This window comes from Fusarium oxysporum, chromosome IX, assembly GCF_013085055.1.
Source record: "Fusarium oxysporum Fo47 chromosome IX, complete sequence".
Lineage (NCBI taxonomy): Eukaryota > Fungi > Ascomycota > Sordariomycetes > Hypocreales > Nectriaceae > Fusarium > Fusarium oxysporum.
In genome coordinates, this window is record NC_072848.1 from 1,809,915 (window position 1) to 1,832,211 (window position 22,297).

The 22,297-nt window shown below is 49.0% G+C and overlaps 8 protein-coding genes across 8 annotated transcripts; 5 read left to right on the top strand and 3 right to left on the bottom strand.

Annotated features, from left to right (window-relative positions):
• The first annotated feature begins 180 nt into the window (after window positions 1-180).
• On the top strand, window positions 181-1,238 carry FOBCDRAFT_298499 (uncharacterized protein). The gene is made up of 2 exons (XM_031190118.3): window positions 181-318; window positions 396-1,238. The coding sequence occupies exons 1-2, from the start codon at window positions 199-201 to the stop codon at window positions 1,140-1,142; spliced, it is 867 nt and encodes a 288-aa protein (XP_031034103.2). The 5' UTR covers window positions 181-198; the 3' UTR covers window positions 1,143-1,238.
• A 121-nt stretch (window positions 1,239-1,359) lies between these two features.
• FOBCDRAFT_279278 (uncharacterized protein) lies at window positions 1,360-3,815 on the bottom strand (the record flags this gene model as incomplete). The annotated part of the gene is made up of 3 exons (XM_031190119.2): window positions 1,360-1,942; window positions 1,995-3,351; window positions 3,401-3,815. 3 exons carry the CDS (start codon window positions 3,813-3,815, stop codon window positions 1,360-1,362), a joined length of 2,355 nt encoding a protein of 784 aa, XP_031034104.2.
• A 1,556-nt stretch (window positions 3,816-5,371) lies between these two features.
• Window positions 5,372-6,995, top strand: FOBCDRAFT_264168 (WD40-repeat-containing domain protein; the record flags this gene model as incomplete). The annotated part of the gene is made up of 3 exons (XM_031190122.3): window positions 5,372-5,806; window positions 5,869-6,109; window positions 6,156-6,995. The coding sequence occupies exons 1-3, from the start codon at window positions 5,586-5,588 to the stop codon at window positions 6,993-6,995; spliced, it is 1,302 nt and encodes a 433-aa protein (XP_031034107.2). The 5' UTR covers window positions 5,372-5,585.
• Window positions 6,996-7,340: 345 nt separating this feature from the next.
• Window positions 7,341-10,089, bottom strand: FOBCDRAFT_144584 (aldehyde dehydrogenase family-domain-containing protein; the record flags this gene model as incomplete). The annotated part of the gene is made up of 5 exons (XM_059608191.1): window positions 7,341-7,510; window positions 7,607-8,130; window positions 8,484-9,654; window positions 9,707-9,906; window positions 9,962-10,089. The coding sequence occupies 5 exons, from the start codon at window positions 10,087-10,089 to the stop codon at window positions 7,341-7,343; spliced, it is 2,193 nt and encodes a 730-aa protein (XP_059465824.1).
• Window positions 10,090-12,480: 2,391 nt separating this feature from the next.
• FOBCDRAFT_168166 (major facilitator superfamily domain-containing protein) lies at window positions 12,481-14,923 on the top strand. Its single transcript, XM_031190126.3, has 4 exons — window positions 12,481-13,120; window positions 13,180-13,291; window positions 13,348-14,379; window positions 14,432-14,923. Exons 1-4 carry the CDS (start codon window positions 12,869-12,871, stop codon window positions 14,737-14,739), a joined length of 1,704 nt encoding a protein of 567 aa, XP_031034111.2. The 5' UTR covers window positions 12,481-12,868; the 3' UTR covers window positions 14,740-14,923.
• A 449-nt stretch (window positions 14,924-15,372) lies between these two features.
• FOBCDRAFT_231443 (uncharacterized protein) lies at window positions 15,373-16,850 on the top strand. The gene has a single exon (XM_031190127.3). The coding sequence runs from the start codon at window positions 15,521-15,523 to the stop codon at window positions 16,646-16,648; it is 1,128 nt and encodes a 375-aa protein (XP_031034112.2). The 5' UTR covers window positions 15,373-15,520; the 3' UTR covers window positions 16,649-16,850.
• On the bottom strand, window positions 16,851-19,943 carry FOBCDRAFT_231446 (acyltransferase-domain-containing protein). Its single transcript, XM_031190128.3, has 3 exons — window positions 19,527-19,943; window positions 17,578-19,432; window positions 16,851-17,500 (listed from the first exon to the last, which is right to left on the bottom strand). The coding sequence occupies exons 1-3, from the start codon at window positions 19,706-19,708 to the stop codon at window positions 17,030-17,032; spliced, it is 2,508 nt and encodes an 835-aa protein (XP_031034113.2). The 5' UTR covers window positions 19,709-19,943; the 3' UTR covers window positions 16,851-17,029.
• A 188-nt stretch (window positions 19,944-20,131) lies between these two features.
• FOBCDRAFT_144457 (Rof/RNase P-like protein) lies at window positions 20,132-20,818 on the top strand (the record flags this gene model as incomplete). The annotated part of the gene is made up of 1 exon (XM_031190130.2): window positions 20,132-20,818. One exon carries the CDS (start codon window positions 20,132-20,134, stop codon window positions 20,816-20,818), a length of 687 nt encoding a protein of 228 aa, XP_031034115.2.
• Window positions 20,819-22,297: the final 1,479 nt, after the last annotated feature.

Consider the following 22,297-nt stretch of genomic DNA (forward strand, 5'->3'; position numbering starts at 1 on the left):
AGATTGTGCTTTTGATGTTTCTTCATTAAACATCCATTTGTTTCCGTCTCTCAACACAGCCAGTCCCCCGCCACTTGCAATTGATTTTTGCAGTGTTTTGACCAATCTTGCTTGTATCAATAAGACAATTCTGTCTTTTTATTTCAGTGTTTGATCTTTGTCGTAATAATCATACGTCATTCGTCCTTGCCAACGAATATGAGCACAACCGAGCCCAGCAAAGATGATGTGGCCAAGTCGCCGGACGTCGAAAAAGCGAAAGACAACGCCAATTCTGTAGATGGACAGGAGCTAAAGTTCACACCAGAAGAGGAAGAAGTGAGTGGCCTCATTTTCTATCCCATCACTCTCTTTTACTTTGGTACCCAACCTCATCTACTAACACTTGCATGCAGGCTTTAGTGAAGGAGTCAACTGTGTCCAAAGAGGAGGCGAACACTCTGTTTTCTGCCAAGAAGTACCAAGAAGCTCTGGACAAATACGACGATGCAATCAACTCCTGTCCTAAATATCTACATTATCCACGCGCAGTCATCTACAGTAACATTGCCGCCTGCCATATCCAACTTGAGGATTGGAAGGAGGCCATAAAGTCAGCTTCTGACTCCCTTAAAGCGCTGGAGAAGCTTGAGCAGAGTGACCCTCGACTGAGCTCTGACGGCAAAAGGTCTGATGAAGAGAAAGAGAAGAAGGAAGACGACGATGTTGAAGAGGAGATAATCAGCAGTGGTGCTTCACGTGCCGCTCCAGTACCCAGTGCAGACGATGGGGAGCTCAAGGCACTTCAGGCCAATATTCAACGCATTCGATGCAAAGCTCTCATGCGAAGAGCCCGCGGTCGTTCAGAGGCTGGCGGTTGGCATAATCTTGCTGGTGCAGAAGAAGACTGTAAAGCACTTGCCGCCAAACCTGAAAGCTTGGCCCCGGCAGATCTTCGAGTAGTTCGGAAGCAATTACGAGACTTACCTCCTCGCGTCAAAGCAGCACAAGAGAAAGAGATGGGTGAGATGTGGGGTAAGCTGAAAGATCTTGGAAACGGCATCTTGAAGCCATTTGGATTGAGCACGAACAACTTCCAGATGGTCAAGGACGAGAAGACCGGAGGCTACAGTATGAATTTTCAGCCTGGGGGAAGCTCTTGAACGACGCAACGCGCCCCGTGAACATATCAGAGAATCTGCCCTGACATTCTATTGAACCGACAAACAAGACTCCAATTCCCGCAATATAGACAAAAGCAATAGATATCCCAACGCCGTCTATTTTACCCTTTATTCGCCATAAATATCTCATCTTCCAACTTTTGGCATGACAGGGCTTTCCTTGTCAACTAGGTACGTTCTGTGAGCTTTTGAGTCCCTACGATGTTGGTGGATCGAACGAGCTCGATCGACTTGGTGGCTCATACCAATTCTGGTACGGATGGTTGGGTAGCCTGAAATCGGCGAAGCTCAATGGGTTGACTGGTGGTTTCGTTCCCGCCGGGCCCATGACAGGCGGTGTCAAAATTCTCGACGGCGTCAAAGATATGGAGGCTCTTCGGGCCGCTGATATTACCGAATCTTGGCTGTTCTCTGTTTTCGGGCTCGAGGTGGGCATCTTCATACGCTCCCAACCCCATTTTCTCTTGAGCTCCATCTCGACGGTACCCAAGCGCCAGCCATTTGTGCTATTAAACCTATCAAGGATCTCAAGGACCTCATCTTGTTCGTTTGGATTCGTTAGCACAGCAGCTGTAATTGCCAAGCAACGGATCGCAACTGTAGCAACCCCCTTGTCTGTGGTGTGGGCGACAATGCCGCAGACCTGATAGGCATGTTGCAGCTGCAAGAATCTCAGCCTCTCTGAAGACGCTGGAGATTCCAGGGGGTGTGTCTGTGAAAGGATACAATGCGCAGTGTGTGAAAGCAGCTGGCCAATTGTTGCCTCCCGCTGGATCATCCTAAGCACGGATTAACCACATGCTTCAGCAGTTGGGATGATATTTCACGTACCATATACCAGGAAATAGCGATTTGCTTGTCGATTTTTCCGCTTTTACATAACCAAAGGGACGCATCTTTCTCGGGCAATGGATGTTCCAACCATCACAGAGGTTTCTGAGCTCATGCCACTGCGAAAGACGATTTCTTACCCACATTTGTTCGTTTTGGGAACTAATCTCATCGGATCGTGACGCAGTCGCTCGGAAGTTTGCAACCTTTGCAATGATGTAGAGCGCACGGTGTACCCAGGTTTGTTCGTCCTCGTCCTCGTCATCTTGGTTATTGTTACGAGATCCAAGACTCATTCCCCATTCGTCGGGACTCCACGTTGTCTGCCAATTTGTTGCCAGGCAATTGAGAACTTCAATCCCTATGTTCAGCCAGAAGCAGGCCAGTCCAATCCCTGTACTTCTGGCATCCCATCCACATTCTCGCACAAGGGCTCGCGAACCTGCTATATGGCTCATACGCTGGGCAGGCTTTTCGCACATAATCTCGTATACGTTCAGAACGATCGCTGTTGTGGCACACTCGGCGGTATTTCGATCAGGGTTCTGGAGGCTTCGAAGAAGCTGCGTGGTTGCGGTATTGTAGTAGAACAGCGCTTTGTCATGATTCTCGGGGGCAGCCAGAGAAGTATGTTTGACACCACATGCAAGAAGGGCATTGAGGAGCATTGTCGACCTCAGAGCGTGATACGGAATGCTTCGGGTGAAATGTTTCTCCCGGTTGAACGAATCCATCCAAACAGCAACTTCTTCGACAAAGACTTGCATGTAATGAATTTCTTCGGCTGATGTCAATATGTTGCGGCCCACCGGTTCGTTGCTTTGGGTTGCTGAAGGTTGCACATGGTCATCCTGGAAGACTTGTTCGGCAAGCGGTCTTTCTATTCGAGGCGGTGTGTCTCTCTGGGGTATCACCAAGTTTTCGACCTCTTCAGTTGACGTTTGCTGTGCCAGAGGACGGTTCCTCATTGCCATGAGCTGCTCTGGAAATACTTCTGCTCGTGGGGTCACAACAGCCTTTGTCGATGACGATGGTGTGGCTATATGGGACGCGTCGCTCAGAGTCCCATGTTCATTCTCGTTAAGCTCAAGCTTGATACCGGTGTCTGCTTTGAATCTTGAAATTTCTGAAGTTTTGGCTGTGGCGTTATCCTGAGTATAGTTGAAACGATGTTGCGAACCAGGTTGAAGTCTATCAGCTGATGCATCTATATCTTGGATATTAGTTGCGGTGACTAAATTCACTACTTCTTGCCGGCCATCCCTATCGTCGACAATTTCAGAAGCGTACGGCGCATATCGTCCAAGTCCGCCCTGATATTCTGAAGCAATGTCTCGCGATTCATCTTGAAACTCGACTACGACTAGATTAGCACAAATCATTCATCTCGACCGGAAGCTCCGTACCTTCCCAGCCTCCAGGACTTGGTGTAGCAGCAGGCCGATGGAGGTTGATTTCCAGAAAGTTAAGACGTACTCCTCTCTTACATTCACGGCCTCGCTTCCGGCAGTTCATGCAATCGGGCACGGCTTCGTCACACTTGAGATGTCTCTCACGGCATGTAAGACATCCTGTTCGGACTCTTTTTCCTTTGACTGGAGTCGGATTTGACGTCGGCATGGGACTTTGAATAGTCATCTCTCTGGGATTTTCCATGGATAGACCTGTAGGGTCTTGGCTGATGTTCGGAGGTTCGGAGATCGGTGTCGCCCCCATATGGGAATGCCGCTGAACTTCAAGATCGAACATTTCAAAGTCGAGGTTGTTGTCGGTCGCATAGGGTCCTGGTGAATAACCTTGCCATTTCGCAGGGAACGGCATTGTCTGCCTTTCATTGGAGTCTTCATTTTGCATCGCCGCACCGAAACTGACACCAAGAACGGCGATGTCATGGGGGCTTGTTTGAGCAGACACTATAACCTACCTGGCTCTCTATAGGAGGCCAGGGCAGTGGTGTGGGATTTCCCGTTCAGAATGCTGAAGTAGACGGCACAGCTTTGGAGTTTTGGTGTTGCAGAATGAATGCTTTTGCTGTTACATTTGAGGCCAGATGACCGGCCACCTACAAGTCGAAAGATTCTAGAAGATTGAACGGAAGCATGGAATGAAATCATTGCTTGGGCCAGGCCACGGCTTCTGGTCCGGTCTCCCTACCCCGGGCTCGGTATAGAAAACCGTCGCAGGTTCGGGATTGTGGTTGTGGCTCCACAGTCGGAGTAAGGACTAGGAGCGATAAGGCGGGGTGTGGTAATGGATGACCATGAACAAGAGAATGAACCGGACGGGACTTGATGAATATAAATTCAAGAGTGCATCGATGTCGGTCAGCATTAGGTGTCTGAGCTCCTCTAACAGCTGGATGTGCCCGCCAGTTTCCGAGCGCTGCCTCACGGTTATATGGCGAAATACCATCACCTTAACCAAGGTACGCAAGCCAATAATCACGGAGCGTACTCCGGCTGTCGTGCGAGTACAAGTAGCCTCTTCTCTCGGCTGTGATTCGGAGAGCAGGCTGACTGGTACTGAGACCATTGCACCGGATGGCGTCTGTGTTCAATTTCAGTTCTGTCCTGTCTTATTATTAAGAACAGAAAGGAGTATGCGCTAAAAGAGGCATGATGATGCTGGACGCTACAAGAGTCAAGTGTCCGGCCATATGGCTCAACCTGCATGACAGATGCGTGCAAGACTATCCACCAAAGTTGGCGACGGAGCTTATAGGACAAAGCTGAAGTTGGTTCCTTGAGGGAATTTGACTGTCACGTATGACTCCAGTGTTATATGTATGGATTACACATGTGGCGCCCAGGATTGATGAAACTCGGCTTACATGCTAATGCCTGAAATTACCGGAATCCGGAAGAGAGGGATGCTCGTGTTAGGATCGAACATGGCTTCCATCCATCCGCAGGCTTCGCTTATTGAATCGGCTGTCAATGTCGCTCGTGCACCACGATGTCTTTTCCTACGGCAAGAGTCAGCCCCATCAGACGATGTACGATGCGAGTGAGCTACACGATTTGAGTGGCACGGGTACGCCCGAAATATACAACAATTTTGGAAATTCGGTTGTAAGTGATATAGGTAGGACGAAAGCAATAGCCCAAAATAACTCGGGCCTGACAACCAATGGTAGCACATAAGAGTACGACCTCAAGAAAGTCTTGAGATGTTTCCAGTATGAAATATATAACATTTTTTTAGGGACATATAAAATTCGTTCCTGCATGATGCTATGTACCTAGATTGTAGATACCTAGACTACCATGTAGTCTAAGTGTTTAGAAATTAATTCGCTGATCCGTTTGTCCGTATCGATCAGCCAGGCTATGTAGGCAATGGCCCAGCAATGAATTTGCCACCCTATATCTCGTCCGAAACAACTCAGGATAGAATCAAACTCTTTGTACAACTGATATGCTCTCTGAGATGCGGTTAAATGGATTATTCATCAGTCTTAACATGGCCGACAGGCTAATGTTCATAGATCTGGGCTTCATACGATGGTTGTCCCACAGCGACTTCTAGAAAACCAACCCAACTTAAGCAGCTTTCAATTCCTTACCATGACCACACATACTCATCAACAACATGGATCCTTCAACACCGACACCAAAATCCATATTGCGCGGACACAAATCTCAAGTTCACACGGCAGCATTTATTAGATCCAATGAGCGCCTCATTACTGGCGATGCGGATGGCTTCGTGGTGCTATGGGACCTCACAATAATGCGCCCACGAGCCGTTTGGCGCCCTCACGAAAAGGCTCTATTGGGTGTTGGCGGCTGGGGTGACGACAAAATCATCACGTAATTGCTCTCTTGAAAATCAGTAATGACTGGGAAATGGATTTACTGACAACAGTTTGCAGGCATGGTCGTGATTTAAAGCTCATAGTGTGGAAACTTGGCGAGGCAGATGAGGAGCATCTCAGCACAGCATTGCCAGTGGAAGAAGTGGCAACACCAAGACCGCAACCATGGATGCTACATCTCCTTGAGGTCAATACCTTGAATTTCTGTGCTTTCGCCATTTGTTCAAGTGCGCCTGGCTCCGTCGCTACCGCCTCTGAGGTGCTGATCGCGGTGCCTAATACTTTGCACTCAGACGCTGTATGGAGAACCTCTACCACATTGTGACCAGGGCTGATATTCATAGATCGACATCTACCAATTGCCTTCACAAAGACGGATTCATACCATCAAAGCTGGTGATAAAACGGGCATGGCCATGTGCCTTGCTCTCCTGCATCACAAAGACGCTCTCACGCTCATTGCTGCCTTTGAGAATGGTTACGCAACTGTGCACCGTCTTGAGTCCGATGACCAATGGGTCACAGCGTACCATTCCCAGGCCCATTCACAACCTGTCCTGTCGCTGAGCGTCTATAACGACTTTTTCATCACGTCCAGCGCCGACTCTATCATCGCCAAACATCCCATTCCTACCGATCTGTTCTTTCCTCTGGGCGACACTGTACCTCCTGGAAGCACCGAGCGTGTAGTAGAGATATTAGACGAAGAACCTAAGGGAAAGTCACTTCTATCTGCTGGCCTGACGTCTTCATCGTCACAGGGGCTGAAGCCTCCTCGTAAGGGCGTTGCGTGGAAAGATCCGCTCAAAGCTATCAACACCAAGCACTCCGGACAACAGAGTCTAGACATACGATCCGATGGAAGAATCTTTGCTACTGCAGGATGGGATTCTAAAGTGCGAGTGTACTCTACAAAAACCATGAAAGAGCTCGCTGTGTTAAAGTGGCATCAAGTCGGATGCTACGCCGTTACATTCGCTGATGTTATGATATCGGATCAAACGGAGGAAGAAAACTCTACGTCTAACGATAACAAAGCCACGGGGAGTTCAAACACGCGGACGGGCTCGTTGATCCGAACAGGGCTCAGCGTCAAAGAGCAACGGATAGCTACGGCGAGAAAAACACATTGGATCGCAGCAGGTGCGAAAGACGGCAAGATTAGCTTATGGGATATTTATTAGCTATGTAAACCAGATCTTGCAGTAGATACCGCTTCGCTAGATAGATTCATAGCAAATTCCGTCCTGCTCTGTGAAGCGGGAAGGGAGCATCTCTTGACGAGATGTGATCGAAATGGGCCAGCCTGACTTTCGAATAAATGTGCAAAAGCAAAAGTAACAACGCTGATAACTTGGATCCAAAATACGGTCAGTTCATGGTATCGTCAAACGTCTAATTGCGCCGTCAGCATTGTATATCCTGACATAAGCCATAGATGCACTCACGATCATACTCCCAACATCCTCTGTCCGCGTGCCGCACTTGTCTGTGACTGACATAAGCGAGAACCGTACACTTGAAATATTTTATGGACGAGAGCCCACCATCATTAGACGAGTCGCCGACTTGTTTCCATTTGACAACTCGGACCATATCCGGATCACCCACGCGGTAACGAGCGCATCGCGAAGTTCCTGGGTCATCTCTGCTGTAACGAATAGACTTATATGGCCTTGTTCATCCTGGATTTCTCTCGCTATTATGTCGCTGTAGCAGTCTCTCCACTCGTATGCGACGCCTTTACTCCGCGATTCGCAAGCTTCGTACAGTACACCATCAGCTCGAAACTTACGACCTGGCCCTCTCACCATCCGCTCGAACCGAAAGCCTTTGAGCTGTCGCAGAATATTACCGGAGCGAAAACATGACACCCCAAAGCTTGTCAGCGCTCGTTGTGAGGTGGCTTCGGCATGGTACGGAAAAGACGGGAACTCGGCAGCAGTGGGATGCTTGAGATCGAATAGGTGTCGATTTTTTAGCACGACCTGGGGCAGACCGGCGGATGTCTTTGTAACGGGATCTATGCGCTCGACTTTGACATTGCGATCGTTATCGTGGAGGTAGCTGATGTCGTGGGAGAATTCGTAGAGTGGAGGGTCTTGGGGGTTGGTTGAGTAGATGAAGCGCCCTGCGATGAAGAGCGTTGCAGGGCCGAGAATTGAATCTTTGGGGCGGGTTATAGTGGTGGGGGTTGTGTAGTTGGGAGCAGCAGTGGTATCGTAGGAGGGCAATTCCAAGTCGGAATAGTTGGGTGGAGGCAGAGCCGACATTTTTGGATATTGTGATGATCGATAACGGATGATAGATTGATTAGGACTAAATTCAATGAAATAAATAGGGAACTGAATAATGCAGCTGTCGCGTGCAGTCAGTCACTGTATACAGGGCTTCTAAAGCTGCTATGACGTGTATCACTACTAGGGGCGGCAACGACGGGCTAAGCCATACTGTAGCCTCACAAGCGGAGATCAGTGGGCTCATAACTAAGACTTCGCCTCAATTCAGTTTCACAAGGCTCAATAACAGCGTACTTTAGCGCAATATTGACTGGTCATTGGTGCATCCTGGTATTTGTAATAATCCTTCATAAATACGACGATAATACGCCCAAACTCCTATTCCACAGACCCCTGTCATATGCTCAGAGTTTCACACACTTTTCAGCTTACAGACGAGAACCAAGGTTGACGTGTACGGACTTTGTGTTGCTGTACGCCTCGAGGCCAGCCTCACCGAGCTCACGACCGATACCGCTCTGCTTGACACCACCGAAGGGGATGTAGGGTTCGCTGTCTTGTGTGCTGTTAATCCAGACCATACCGGCCTCGATCTCAGCAGCGACGCGGTGCGCGCGCTCCACGTCCTTGGTGAAGACAGCTGCGCCGAGACCGTATGTAGAGTCGTTGGCGAGCTTGAGAGCCTCCTCTTCGCTGCTGAACTTGGTGATGACAACGACAGGGCCGAAAATCTCCTCGCGGAAGACTCGCATTTGGTGGTGCACGTCGCCGAAGACGGTGGGCTGGACGAAGAAACCCTTCTTGGAGGCATCGACAGGCTGGCCACCAGCGAGCAGAGTAGCGCCTTCAGACTTTCCAATCTTTATATACTCAAGAATACGGTCGTACTGCTGTCGAGAGACTTGGGGACCCTGATAGGTCTCGGAATCCCATTGGTGGCCGACCTTGCTGACAGTCTTGGTGGTCTCGATGAATCTCTGGACAAATTCGTCGTAGACCTTGTCCTGAACCAATAGGCGAGAAGTAGCTGTGCAGATCTGGCCCTGGTTGGACATGATGCCCATGTGTGACCACTTGACAGCCTCATCGAGGTCACAGTCGGAGAAGACCAAGAGAGGCGACTTGCCACCCGTCTCAAGGGTAATGTTCTTGAGGGTCTTGGAGGCCATCTCCATGATCTTAGCACCCGTAGCAGTTGAGCCAGTGAAGGCAACCTTCTCAACAAGAGGGTGCTGGACCAGGGGAGGACCGGCCTCGCCACCATAACCGTTAAGAGCGTTGAAAACACCAGGAGGGAATCCGACGTCCTTGAAAGCCTGACCGAGGAGAAGTATGCTGAGTGGTGTTTGCTCAGCGGCCTTCATAACGATGGTGTTACCGCATGCTAGCGCAGGACCGATCTTCCAGGCGGCCATGGCGAGAGGGTAGTTCCAGGGGATGATCTGGGCGACTACACCGAGGGGTTGGCGGAGAGTGTATGCGAGCTTGTTGGGGTTGGCGGTGATGGTTTGTCCCGTGATCTTGTCGGCCCAGCCGGCGTAGTAGCGGATAGTGTTGATGACCTCGACAACGTCGCCGCCCTCAGCATCGGCGTAAATCTTACCTGCCATTGTGTCAGTGATTCGTAAATCAAGCATTTGGTAGTGCTATCTTACCATTGTCCCAGGCCTCAGAGGTAGCGAACATCTGTGTGCGCTCCTCAATGTAGTCGGCGAGCTTGTTCATAAGAGCGCCTCGCTGAGGAGGGGGCATCTTCTTCCATGAGGGTGCATGGAAAGCGGCATGGGCGGCCTTCACAGCCTTATCTACATCGTCGGCACTGGCTGCGTGAACTGTGGCGATTTCCTTCTCGGTGCTGGGAGGATATCATATTAGCTTGAGTTTCGAAGACTGTAGAGAAGCCTACTCACGCAGGGTCGATGGATGTAATCTTTTGCTTCGATGAGCCAGGAACAAACTCGTTGTTGATGAAGAGACCGGTCGGCTGCTTATACTTGACGCCGTTGGGGGCCTCGAGGTTCACGAACAAGTCCGACATGTTGCTGAGGCGTTTCTGTGTAGTTGTGATAGATCGGCCAAGAGGAGATAATGAGAGTCGATACAGCGATTGTGTTGAGGGTCGAGATAGAGAAGGATACACTGAACGACAGAAACCAACGAGTGGAAGTCTCGATGCAAGGGCAGCGCCCATCTTCTTATAGCTCCTCAGAGACATGGCTGGAGACTGGAGGCTTGAGAGGGGTAGCTCGGGATCCAATCCAACCCAACACCTCCAACTTGAGTCTAGCTAGGTAAGTATGTACTGTATCTGTTTCTCAACTGTATCACCTGCATCCCCCACAGTCAATGGCCTCGAGAGTTACTCTCTTGAGCAATTGATAAGCTTCAGAAGCTCTGGCAAATGTGCAATCCTTTGCCTCGTTTCGGTAAAGGTCATCTACGCCGCCGGCGGATGATTGAGGGGCCGGCAATTGGAGCTGTGGTTCAACGTCATGAAACCGCTTAGACCTTACTGATTGAGTTTAGTTGGACTGTTGCCCAGATCAGGTAAAAAGACACGAAGCGAGGCGAGGCGAGGCGATCATGACAGCTCTTATCGATAGCAGCTACCGAGGTTGGGGATTATGAAAAGTCAATTGACTTGGTGGTGAGCTCTCTCTGGTTATGATGCGCCTGGATGTTATAAGCGCTTCTCTGGTGATGTAGGGTTGGCTTACTTCACTACCTTATTCTGCCATTTGAACTAGCCGTCGAAAGATCCTATTTGTTGCTGAGAGTATCGGTTCGTACAGTGTCTTCTCGCCAATTCATGGACCGGCATCATTCCCGGACCGCATAACTCACCGCATATGGTATAGTGGCCAAGATGTCGAACAGTTGTCCTGGAGAGGATCATGCCCCACAAGGCTGCCTGTCAAGTTGAAGCTGGGATGGATGTTAATCGAGAGGATCTTCACGTCGGTCTCAACGATATATCAAAAAGACTGTTTGTTTTGTAGGGATAAATTCCTTTCCGAAAAGACGTATTAACATATCACCTCATCCTGTTGATTCCAACACCATCTTACCAATGTCGACTTTAGCCGCCATCATTATCGAATCCAAAGTCTCCGATCAAAGTCTCCGACATGTGAGATCAGATTCTGATGATTGAAGAGCTTATTTATCAGAAACTACCCCTCTTAAGGTCATTTCCAAGATGATCTCCAACCAACCCCTCTGTCGCTTCGTCAGCAGAAAAGCTTGGCCCTCCAATACCAACAGAGCCGCTTGGATATGGCCTCATATCAGCGCATCTGCACTTGCAAACTCCGCCAGCTTTGGTCCGCCATGGTCCGTCATTCGTCCGTGAACACGATTGCGGAATGACAATTCATCCCTTTCTTACAATAACAAAGAACCACCGAGGACTTGTCCGCGGATAAGAAACGAGACACGCAAATGATGTGACTGGCAGGTGATCACCCTCGACTCTGTTCTTGGTATGCCTAGGGTCTGCGATCAATTCCTAGAATATCATCACCTCTAGCCTCTAGGTCGTTGGGTGTTTAGGCGCTTTGATAGGACTGGTATTGCAAGATTCTTCCAGCAGGATGCTGACGGGTGAGATAAGATGATGCCAACAAACGTGGGCTAAATCCGAGACCCTTGGTGTCTTGCAGTCCCTGATGCAGCATCATTTTCCCTATGAGTCTTAACTCCGGGGCTACCGAAGGGCCGTCAGACTTGATCTTACTGTACACTCCGCGTATTCAAGTTTGGCTGTGCTTCTTAGCTGGTAAACTTGAGTTGGCGATATTTTATTACGTCTTATTTGGCTAATTAGGCACTTATTCGTTCCCTTCTCGGTCAAGTGAGTCATTAAATTGTCATTATCTGACCCTCTCGTGCATGCAAAATTCTCCATCTCAGTGTTGAGCTGCTGTTGTTTCAACATGAAGATTATGCCAAGCGTTATGCGGGACCACTATGAGGTTAACTGACTTCGGGCCAAGTCCCCGTGTAAGCGATCCCAACAGGACGGATAACCTAGATCCTTGACAAGATATCGACTTACACCGAATCTTCTCATAGTGAACAACAACAACACGTGGCATAAATTGGCTCTATCATCACAACCTATCCTCTTTTGAGATTTCTTATTTGGAAACAGCGTCTTTTATCCGCCTGTTCGGACCAATATTGTCACAGATAGTTTCAGATTCCATCAACGCCACAAACATGCAGCTCATTTTCGGCACAATAACGCTCCATAAGCTAAAACATCGTGCACTTCAGAATGAGTATGAGCAAGGCCCTGTCATTAAGGCTCATTCAGATGTCCGCAGGTATTGGCGAGCGTTTCATTGTTAGCGTCGGAGTCTTGGCTGGTTCAAGCCCAATTGGGCTTACGAGATATCATCATGGAGGGTGTAGGCGCGGACATGTGGTGGAGTCCGCCACTCCGCAGCCTCTTTACTGGCTGGTTGCTTTGTCTTATGCCCGGCCGTTATGCTGACAGCCCATACTATGCGCAGCACTGTGATGCGATATCGTTATGCTTGGGGCGGATTTTGTGCAGGACCATGAGCTTAACTCCTGGGACCAGAAAAGTCAGACAGTTAGTGAGATGAGATTATCTCATTGTTCTCGTAGGTTATAAAGATAGTCGTATCTCGCTGTCAACCAAAATGTGTCAGTCTTTCAGAGCATCGAGACCAGCTTTCGAGCACTTATACAATATCTACCCCTTTTTCTCAGGGCCAGAAACTTCGATATAAGCTTAATTCAACACGATCTATAGGCTTAAGCTTATAGGTAAACGAAAATCAGACGCCATGTCTGCCGAACCAAAAAAGCTCGAGGTCCCTGCGGCCACAGATCGCCCCGAGTCTACAACTTCAACACTTCGAGGAGAGGATGTTCAGGAGAAGAAGGAGGAGAAACAGGATGAAGATGTTGAGGCCGGCACAGTCTCAGGTAACAACGACAGTGATGAAGTTGACGAAGATGAATATCCTACCGGCATTAACATGTTCTTCATTGTTCTTGCTCTTGTCATGGCAGTATTTCTCTTCTCCCTTGACTTGGTAAGTCACGCCTCCATCACAAGCCAACATTCAGAGAGCTAATATGGAGGGTGCAATAGACTATTGTGGCAACAGCTATTCCCAAGATCACGGATGAGTTCAAGGGTCTTGACAAGGTCGGATGGTATGGTGCTGCTTTCTTCATGACTGTCGGTGCTTTCCAGTCAACTTGTAAGTCACAAAGCCTTAGCCCCTTTTCCCCCAAATTGTCGCTAACATTATCAAAGGGGGTAAAATCTACAAGTACTTCCCCCTGAAAACATCCTTCATCGTCGCCATTCTCATCTTCGAGCTCGGTTCTGTCATCTGCGGTGCCGCTCCCAATGCCGAAGCCCTCATCACTGGTCGAGCCATCGCCGGCGTTGGCGGTGCTGGTCTAGGTGCTGGCGCTTACACCATCATCGGTTTCTCTGCTCCTCCTAAGAAGCGACCTGCTTTCACTGGTATCATTGGCGCCGCCTACGGTATCGCCAGTGTCATTGGACCTCTCCTTGGTGGTGCCTTCACTGACCACGTCTCTTGGCGATGGTGTTTCTACATCAACCTTCCCATCGGAGGACTCTCTGCCGGCATCATCTTCTTGTTCTTCAAGACTCCCCGTGCTGCTATTCCCGTCAAGGCCCCTCTTCTTGAGAAGTTCCTTCAGATGGACCCCCTTGGAATTGTTCTGATGATGGGCCTCACCATCTCGTATATTCTCGCTGTTCAGTACGGAGGGCAGGCTCACGCTTGGGACTCCTCTGTTGTTATCGGTCTGCTCGTTGGATGGGTCGCCATCTCCATCGTCTGGGCCATCTCCTGTTATGTTCAGGGTGAGCGATCCATGATTCCTGTCCGCATCCTCAAGAACCGCACCGTCTGGGTTATGAGCGCCTTTGCTTTCATCTTTGCCGGTTCTTTCTTCCTCGCCATCTACTACATCCCCATCTACTTCCAGTCTGTTCACAACGCTTCTCCTACGAGCAGTGGTGTTCGTAACTTGCCTCTTATTCTCGCGGTCACTTTCGCCACTATTATCAGTGGAGGTCTTGTTACTGCTACTGGCTTCTACCAGCCTCTCCTCATCGGCGGTGCTGCCCTTGCGACTGTTGGTGCTGGTCTGCTGTACCTCCTTGATGTTGACACTTCTACTGGAAAGTGGATTGGCTACCAAATCATTGCTGGTGTCGGCTGGGGTGTTGCCTTCCAGATTCCCATGATTGCTGTCCAGGGTACTGTTGACCCCAAGGATCTTGCTTCTGCTACCGGTATTCTTCTATGTAAGTTCTCTCTGCTGGTGTTCGTCGAGAACAAATAGCTAACTGTATATAGTCTTCCAGGGTCTTGGCGGTGCCTACATCGTCTCTGCGGGGCAGGCTGCCTTTGTCAACCAGATGCTCCTCAATATTGGCGAGAATGCTCCTCAAATCAGCAAGGGACGATTGATTCTCACTGGAGCTACCGCTCTTCGTGAATCCTTCAATTCTCAAGAACTTCCTATCGTCATTGACGGTTACATGAAGGGCTTACATATCGTCTTCGCCATGGCTATTGCCTTTACTGGCTTCTCATTCTTGATCAGCTTGCTCACTCGCTGGAACAAGCTTAAGCTTGAGAACCTTACTGGCGGTGCCGCTTAGAATTCCCTCCCTTTGAAGTTTCATTGATGTGATAGAATCGTGGGTATGGAGGGTATAAGCTTGAGAAGACCGCCTTACGGGTCGTGATGGACAATGAATGCCCAAGTTGAGCCTTCGATTTCAACACATAGAATGGTGGCCAGGTTATGATCGGAGCCAAGACAATCTCCTATTTTAGACGTCTCAATAATATAGATAATGTTTTACTTACCTTTGATCGGCCGTTTCCAACACCCAGTATTCTAATGAACACGATATCAGTTCCCCATGTTACGTTTATCATGTTCTTTCCAGATATTTTAAGACTACCTGGCGATATCTACACAACAGCTTCTAGCCGCCTTCGTCTCAAAGCCAAGAGAAGCGATTGAATATGTTCAAGACTTATCACTCACAACGTGAAGTGATATCTACGATTCATCCAGTCATTAATAATAATTACAGAGTCTTGATTAAATTTATTAGAGCCAAACAAATTTGTCGGACTTGATATCCATTGAGTATCACTAACGTAGTCGACGTCGCTTTGCATTGCATTGAAGCAAATGGTGTCGGTACAGGGTAACCGCCTCTCACATTCCCCCGACGTCAACTCCAAAAAAGATACCCCTGCCATCTCCAACTCCACCAAGAATTCCGACTCAAACCGTCCTCAAAACTCCGCGGCAGAAACCATCACGAGAGTTTACTGCGCCCACTAACGATGGTATATTTCAGCATTAACTGAAATTTCCTTTCTTTCTTTATTTCTTACCTCTTGAATTTTCGAATTGTCAACACAATGCTTCCTCTACGCTTCCTCCGACATCGCCCGCCCTTTGCGACCTTCATCCGTACGGCTTCTTCTTGCTCGACTTCCTCCCGCCTCGAGACCCTGGCCAAGTCTCCGATCCGTGTTCTCCGATCCGTCGAAGCTGTCCGTCGCTGGCGTAACCCTCATGTTGTGAATCACCGATCAGTCGGCCTCGTGCCCACTATGGGCGCTCTTCACGAGGGCCATCTGGCGTTGATACGCGCCGCTGCCAAGGAGAATCATCATGTTGTCGTGAGCATATATGTCAATCCGGCGCAATTTGGCATAAAAGAAGACCTATCATCATATCCAGTCACCTGGGATGAAGACGCAAAGAAGCTGGCTGCACTGGATAGAGAACTTGCAGACGATGGAGGAAACTTGGGTCGCATCTCTGCTGTGTTTGCGCCAACGACACCAGAGATGTACCCCAGCGGCTTTCCAGGCCAGGAAGTTAATAGTAAAGGAAGCTTTGTTACAATCACGCCCGTTGGGGAAGTATTGGAGGGTGCCAGCAGACCAACATTCTTCCGAGGTGTTGCGACAGTGTGCTTAAAGCTATTCAACATTGTCCAGCCCGAGCGTGTGTACTTTGGTCAGAAGGACGTCCAACAAACAGTTGTCATCCATCGAATGGTTAAGGATTTCATCCTGCCCATGGAGGTTGTCGTTGAACCCACACAACGTGAACTCGATGGCCTTGCTTTGAGTTCTCGGAATGTGTATCTTGGACCAAGACGAAGAGCTGTCGCTACAGTGCTTCCCCATGCCCTATTTACTGCTGCCGACGTATACAACACTAAGGCTTCGCGCAAGAGAGAAGATATTCTTGGCGCTGCACACAATTTTATCGATGCTACAGCATCCCGCCAATCCACGCTTCCTCCCACAGAACGTGTGCTCTTCGAGGTCGACTACATATCTCTGGCAGATCCAGAAACATTAGTGGAAATCGATGAGGTTGATCCATCGCGTGGAGCTGTTATGAGCGCAGCGATTAAGATGTTACCAGTGGAGCAGGCTCAGAAAGGCGAGGACCTGGGCTTCAGTGGAGGTCCAGCGGTACGTTTGATAGACAATATCATCCTCAAGCCCCAAGAGCCTAAGGATTCATAGACGCTGGTAATATGAGAAATGAAACCTAAAAAGTATACCCGAACAGACCTCGGCTGTTCAAAAAACGAGCCTATAACATTGGGCTAGCTAGGGGAGGTAAGAAAACGTAGAACCTCGATCCTAAGCGATATAAAGATTTAAGTAAGTTAGTATAAGTTTAAGGTAGCACTTTAGTAAGTTTATCTTAACATCCTATCTCAGGGTCTGAAGTCTTCTTGCTCCAGGGCTAGATAGGAAGCATGCTATTGTATTGACTGGATATATATGTATAAATTCGTATCAGTTGCCAAATGTGTTGCTATAGCTCCACAAGGCCACTCAACCAAAAGGCTGGTCGGGGATGACCCTTCCAAGATATGCTGGACAGGACTCTCCCATGGCTTAAAGATGAGCCCGAGCCCTCTCCTCTCTCTTCTTCTTAACTTGCCTTATACTCTTGCCGAAAGCTTCCTTCTCTTCATTGTTTAATCTGCTAGGGACCTTGCCTTTTCCACTGCGTTCACCTTCCACTGTTTCCTCCCAAAGTTTACGGCCGAGCTCATCGGTAAGTCGGAGCACACGGCTGCTAACCGTGGCGCCATCACGACGGTTTTTGCCTTCACGTCGTGATTTGGCAATCTTCTCGGTAAAGTCCCAAAGTTTGCCTTCCGCTAGCAGCGCGCCAGTCTTGGGATCGCGAGGAGTTCGCCAGGAGGCGTCGAGCTGCACGCGCGGAGGAATTTTGGAGTCTTTTGACTTAACAACGTGGAGGAGTTGGTCTTGTTCGAAGCGTGTGTACGAGTTCTTCAGAGTTTCCTTATTGACAGCTTCAAAATACGAGAGATCACCCTGATGATACAGTGTCTTGCCGAGCTAGATGTTTTGTGAGCACAGTGAATGATGGGAAACACGACGGCATGACCTAGTGAAACATGTGTATGAAGACTTACCAACTGTGCGCTGTTGTGTGTTTTGCCTTGTTCAATCCAGATCTCTCCATTTTGGCCTAGGGGGGGAGTAAGACCCATAAGAGAGACTGCTGCCAACCAAGTGGCCTCGATGAAAGGCCATATTAGGAAGCAGTAAAAATCGTAGTTCTCTCTTCCAGCCCTTCTCTCCTGGTCCGCAAGACCAACCATTGTGACGTTGCCCTCTGCGTCGCGGTCAATCCTAATAACGTTGTCTGCCTCCAAGCCTCGCAGAGTCCGATCCAGATTGGTGTCAAGACCCTCACTAGAAAAGATGAACTCGCCTCGGAACAGTGACGAAAGAAAGTATACTTGTTCTTTCAGCTCGTCAAACGGCATGTCTTGCATTTGGGGCCCACCTCCCCTCTTAACTCTCGAGTACATTGCTGCACTAACGAGCGCCTCGTAAATGAAGAGATGGATCGTCATGTTGCGATAAAATGATAGCTGGAAGCGGTCGACAGCATAGTATGTAGGCTCAGCAAGACCCTCGACCACGCCAACGAGATCTTTGCCGAGTACCTCAAGACCGCGTTCGATGATTTCGGTAAGAGGTGCATTGCCAAAATGGGCCACGCGCCCACCTTTCGCACGTACACGTTCTGTGAGCCATGTAACTCGCCGTTTCAATTCCTCCTTGCCCACTCCGCGACCACGGAGTGTCAGAAGAACAGTCCCTATCAGTGCTGTAGGCATCACGACAGACACTTCGTTGATATCGCTCAGAACCTGATAGCCCATCGTGCGTAAAAGTTTCTCTCGTACTGCTCGGACCTCTGGACGTTGATGATCAGTATCGAGACCGCGCGGTACGCTGGGCAGTTTTGATAACTGGTCATCCAAGAACTTTCGTAAGCTCCAAGGCTCATGGAACCTGACATCCACGCGACCCAAGCGTAAAGAAAGGACGGAAGATCCACCGCTCAGAAAGTCAGCAAGATTCTCCTTCTTCTTGGGCATTCCAAGTAGCTCGGTAACATAACCCTCCGTCTCAATAACTTTATCGTACTGCGTGCTGACAGGGCATATAATAGCATCCTTAACACGCCCGGATAAAATACTATCGAGTACAAAACTAAGAATTCCAAACTTTGGAGGTAGCAACTTCCCTGTACGGGAGCGTCCACCCTCAATGAAGCACTCGAAGTTATAGCCTTCTTGGAGTAGTGTGTCGATGTATGATTGGACTAATGTGGTGTAGAGGACATCATCACCAAACGCCCTTCGAATCCACATGGCTCCTGCATGCTGAAGGAATTCGCCCAACACTGGGATGTTCAAGTTATCCCCTGCGACCACGACAGGTAACGTAAGGCCTAAGCGGTAGCAGATGAGCTGCAGCGAGACGTAATCAACGTGCGATCGATGACTCGGTAAGAAGATGATGCTCTGTTTCTTCTTGGCTGCGACCTCAGCCACCTTGCGCAGGCGCAAAACCTCTTCACTGGAAACATGGATACCTTGATGATATGCGCGCGTCAATAGCTGAGTGGTCAGATAGTAGGCCCCACGAATAAACGCTTTGCTTTCCATCTTGCATATCATATCGTCAGTCCACTTCTCCGCCAGTTCTTGAAGACCTGACTCAATCTCGGTGAGTCGATGGGCTCGTTTGGCGCCATAGTCTTTGCTGTCCCTCGGCAGCATACCCTCGCGCTCTTCAACAGCCACGCGGTGTTCAGCAAGCCGGCTGATTCTTTGCTGAAGAAGAGGAGCTGAGAGAACCATGTTCTTCATGTTTTCCGAGAACCCGGAGTAGAAGACAGGCTGGCCAATGACACGGTCGTAGGCTCGCCATCCTTGACCAGATACATATAATGACACTTCGCGAAGGAATCTGGAAGTAGGTTTTGTCAGTTTGCGTCGATATGTTTGAGAAGGGCCAATATGTGCGAGAATGGACCCGGCGACGATGAAGTAGGGCACGTTACTGGAAAGGTTCAGAGCGGAATGAGGCAAACTTGTCCATCAAGGCCTCTTCCTTTCCCTCGGGAATATTCTTAGATGGCGACTCAACATAGCCACTGGGCTGAAGGGTGACTTCATCACCCAAGATCTGAAGGTCTGGCGCTGAATTGGTCGATGCATCGACTGCGTCTTCGTTATGCGACATGGCGGATGCTGGCTTGGAGAATGCTAAGCTTCTTGAGTAGAGCGCGAGTAATTGATAATCAACCGTTCTTTCTCATCGCAAGAAAGTGACAGAGTCACGTCACTGTCCGAGGCAGCTTCGGCTATGATGATACAGATTACAAGAGCATTGAATGCACTGCAGCTCATTACTATGACAAGTAAGGTATCCTGAATGGAAGATCCAAGTTGCGACAGGACGGGATTGGCCGGGTGGGGCAGGCATCATTTGACTCTACCGAGCGGCATGTGAAGGAAGGGGAAGGAGCTTGGACCGTTCATTTCCCCAGAAAATTGCCTGCACAAAGCTCGGAATCGCGGTATATTTCCGCCCAACACTCTTTTCTTGGTTGTCAATTTTTGACATAGCATGCACAAAGTTAGCTACCGGCGTCACTCGTCAACCATGGCCAGCGCACCACAACAGGCTACGCAGAATCTGCTGGCCAGAGCGCATTCCCCCGACAGTGTGAATCGCATATACTCGGAAAAGATCCAGCATCGCTCGCTCATCCTGCGACCAACCTCTCCTCCGCCTTCCACAATCAACGCGCGCGCCGCACGTCGAAAAGCTCGCCAAGATAAAAAGGAAAAGCAAAAACAGAGACCCAAGCCACTATCCTCTCGAGAGAAGCGAAGCTTGGGCCTTCATGATATACCTAAGGATGGCCAAAAATACCACATCTATGAGCCTCTGAGTCAAATGTGGCTTGGATATGTTCGAGAGCTACTTGGGAACGATCTTTCGACTGGAGGGCCCAGTGCAGCGGCGAAACTAGCCAGCGCCGAGTTTCATGGTGCTCCTATTCAAGTTGTTCGAAGCCATTGCCCGAGTCGGGTCGGCATTCAAGGTGTTGTCGTCCGCGACCGCAAGTTTGTCTTCGAGATTATAACCAAGAAAAGAGGAGTGAAAGTTGTTCCCAAGGAAGGCACTATTTTTCGAGTCGAAATAACGATTAATGATGGAGCCTCTGATGGTGAGAGTGGACAAAACAAAAAATTTGCTTGCGAGGTTCTCGGAGATCAGATGATGTTGAGGGCAGCAGATCGCGCCAACAAGAAGTTTAAAGCACACTTTCTGTCAAATATTTGAGCGCCTTCCAGGATCGAGATTATACGTTACCGACAAGGCCATGCAGGGGGTTATGGATGACATCGTTGCCTCTTATGCTCATAGAGCATTCGAATCAACACAAATCAATCGGGCGATGGCAAAAGTATCCTTAATTGGGTACTGACGCATTCAGGTGGGCGTGGTGTTACCACCTACTCTCTATGCGAAAGACTGTGTGCCCATCCTACACATAGAGTTCTGCCAAACGCATGCGTCTCGCTTTGCAGGCGTCATGATACCACGTCCATAAGGGGACAGTGAGCGTCAAGGATCAAGATACACAATGTTAGTATCAACTGGGCTGTGATATTTACGCCTCAGTATCTCAAGTTTTTATTGGGGTGTGGCAAACCACAACAGCTATGCTGGAACTTACAGATCTGTATTTGCTTGCATCGCCAACCCCAGCGTTAACCGCAGTTGTACAACGAGGGTTCAGATACAACACCATGAAGAGTACGCTGAGTAGTATTTAGTGATCAACACTCATCAATGGTTCTCATTGGAGGGTGAGTGCAGCCAGATGTCTCGGGGAGAAAGGTTAGAGGTGCAAGCTGGCACAAATAGTATTGAATGGACTTAATGACACTGCAAAATGCGGATTATCTGCAAGTTATAGTTTAGTACCCCACTCAATGGCCTTTAATGGAGTCATGATGTGAAATCATCGTCTCGACGTAGAGATAGCCTTTGAGTACCAGGTCAGACGAGGCAGACTCAGAAAGTTAACCTATCGCCACGACCCGAGCGAGGGATGAAGAAATTAGTTCATACCTAACGCTGTAACTAGGCAAATGTCATTACGGGGATTTACGATACAAAAATGCGTTGGAATATACAATAATCAGGGCCTCCGAATTATTTACAAGTTTCAATTGGCTTACAGTGATCGTATCACATTTCAAATATGAAGAATAAGTTTCATACTACTTTGTTCTTGATATAATATCCTTCTCTTTACCCCTCCAGCTAAGGCGTCTGTCTACATATAGCTGAGCATTGTGTCTGGTGGCGTGCATACTTGGCAAAGGCTATAGCCCATATTCGGGTTTCAAGTTCTGATTCATGGGGAGGTAGAACGCGTCGCGCTTTTTAACGTGTTGCGTGTGACGTGCCGCATTTAAGAATGTCATACAGTCCCTTAATGTGTGACGACACGTGACCCTTCGTGGTCCTACGGGTTCCATGAGATACCTTGAGGTACCATTTTTCGATGGTAAAGTGCTAGCTCTTTGCCACATTGAATAGACGAATAGCCCAATTTTCAAATCGGTGTCCGTACCGAGGTTAGATATTGATCGATGCATCGAATAGAATCCCCTGACCCATGCGGCTGGTAGCCAATAGTCTGGTATCTAGTTCGACCAGTTTCCCGAGATCAAGCCCTGATGACAAAATGTCAAAACTCGAAGTGGACAGTTTCCAATGGCTTTCTGCAGTTTGCCCCCATTTTCGTTT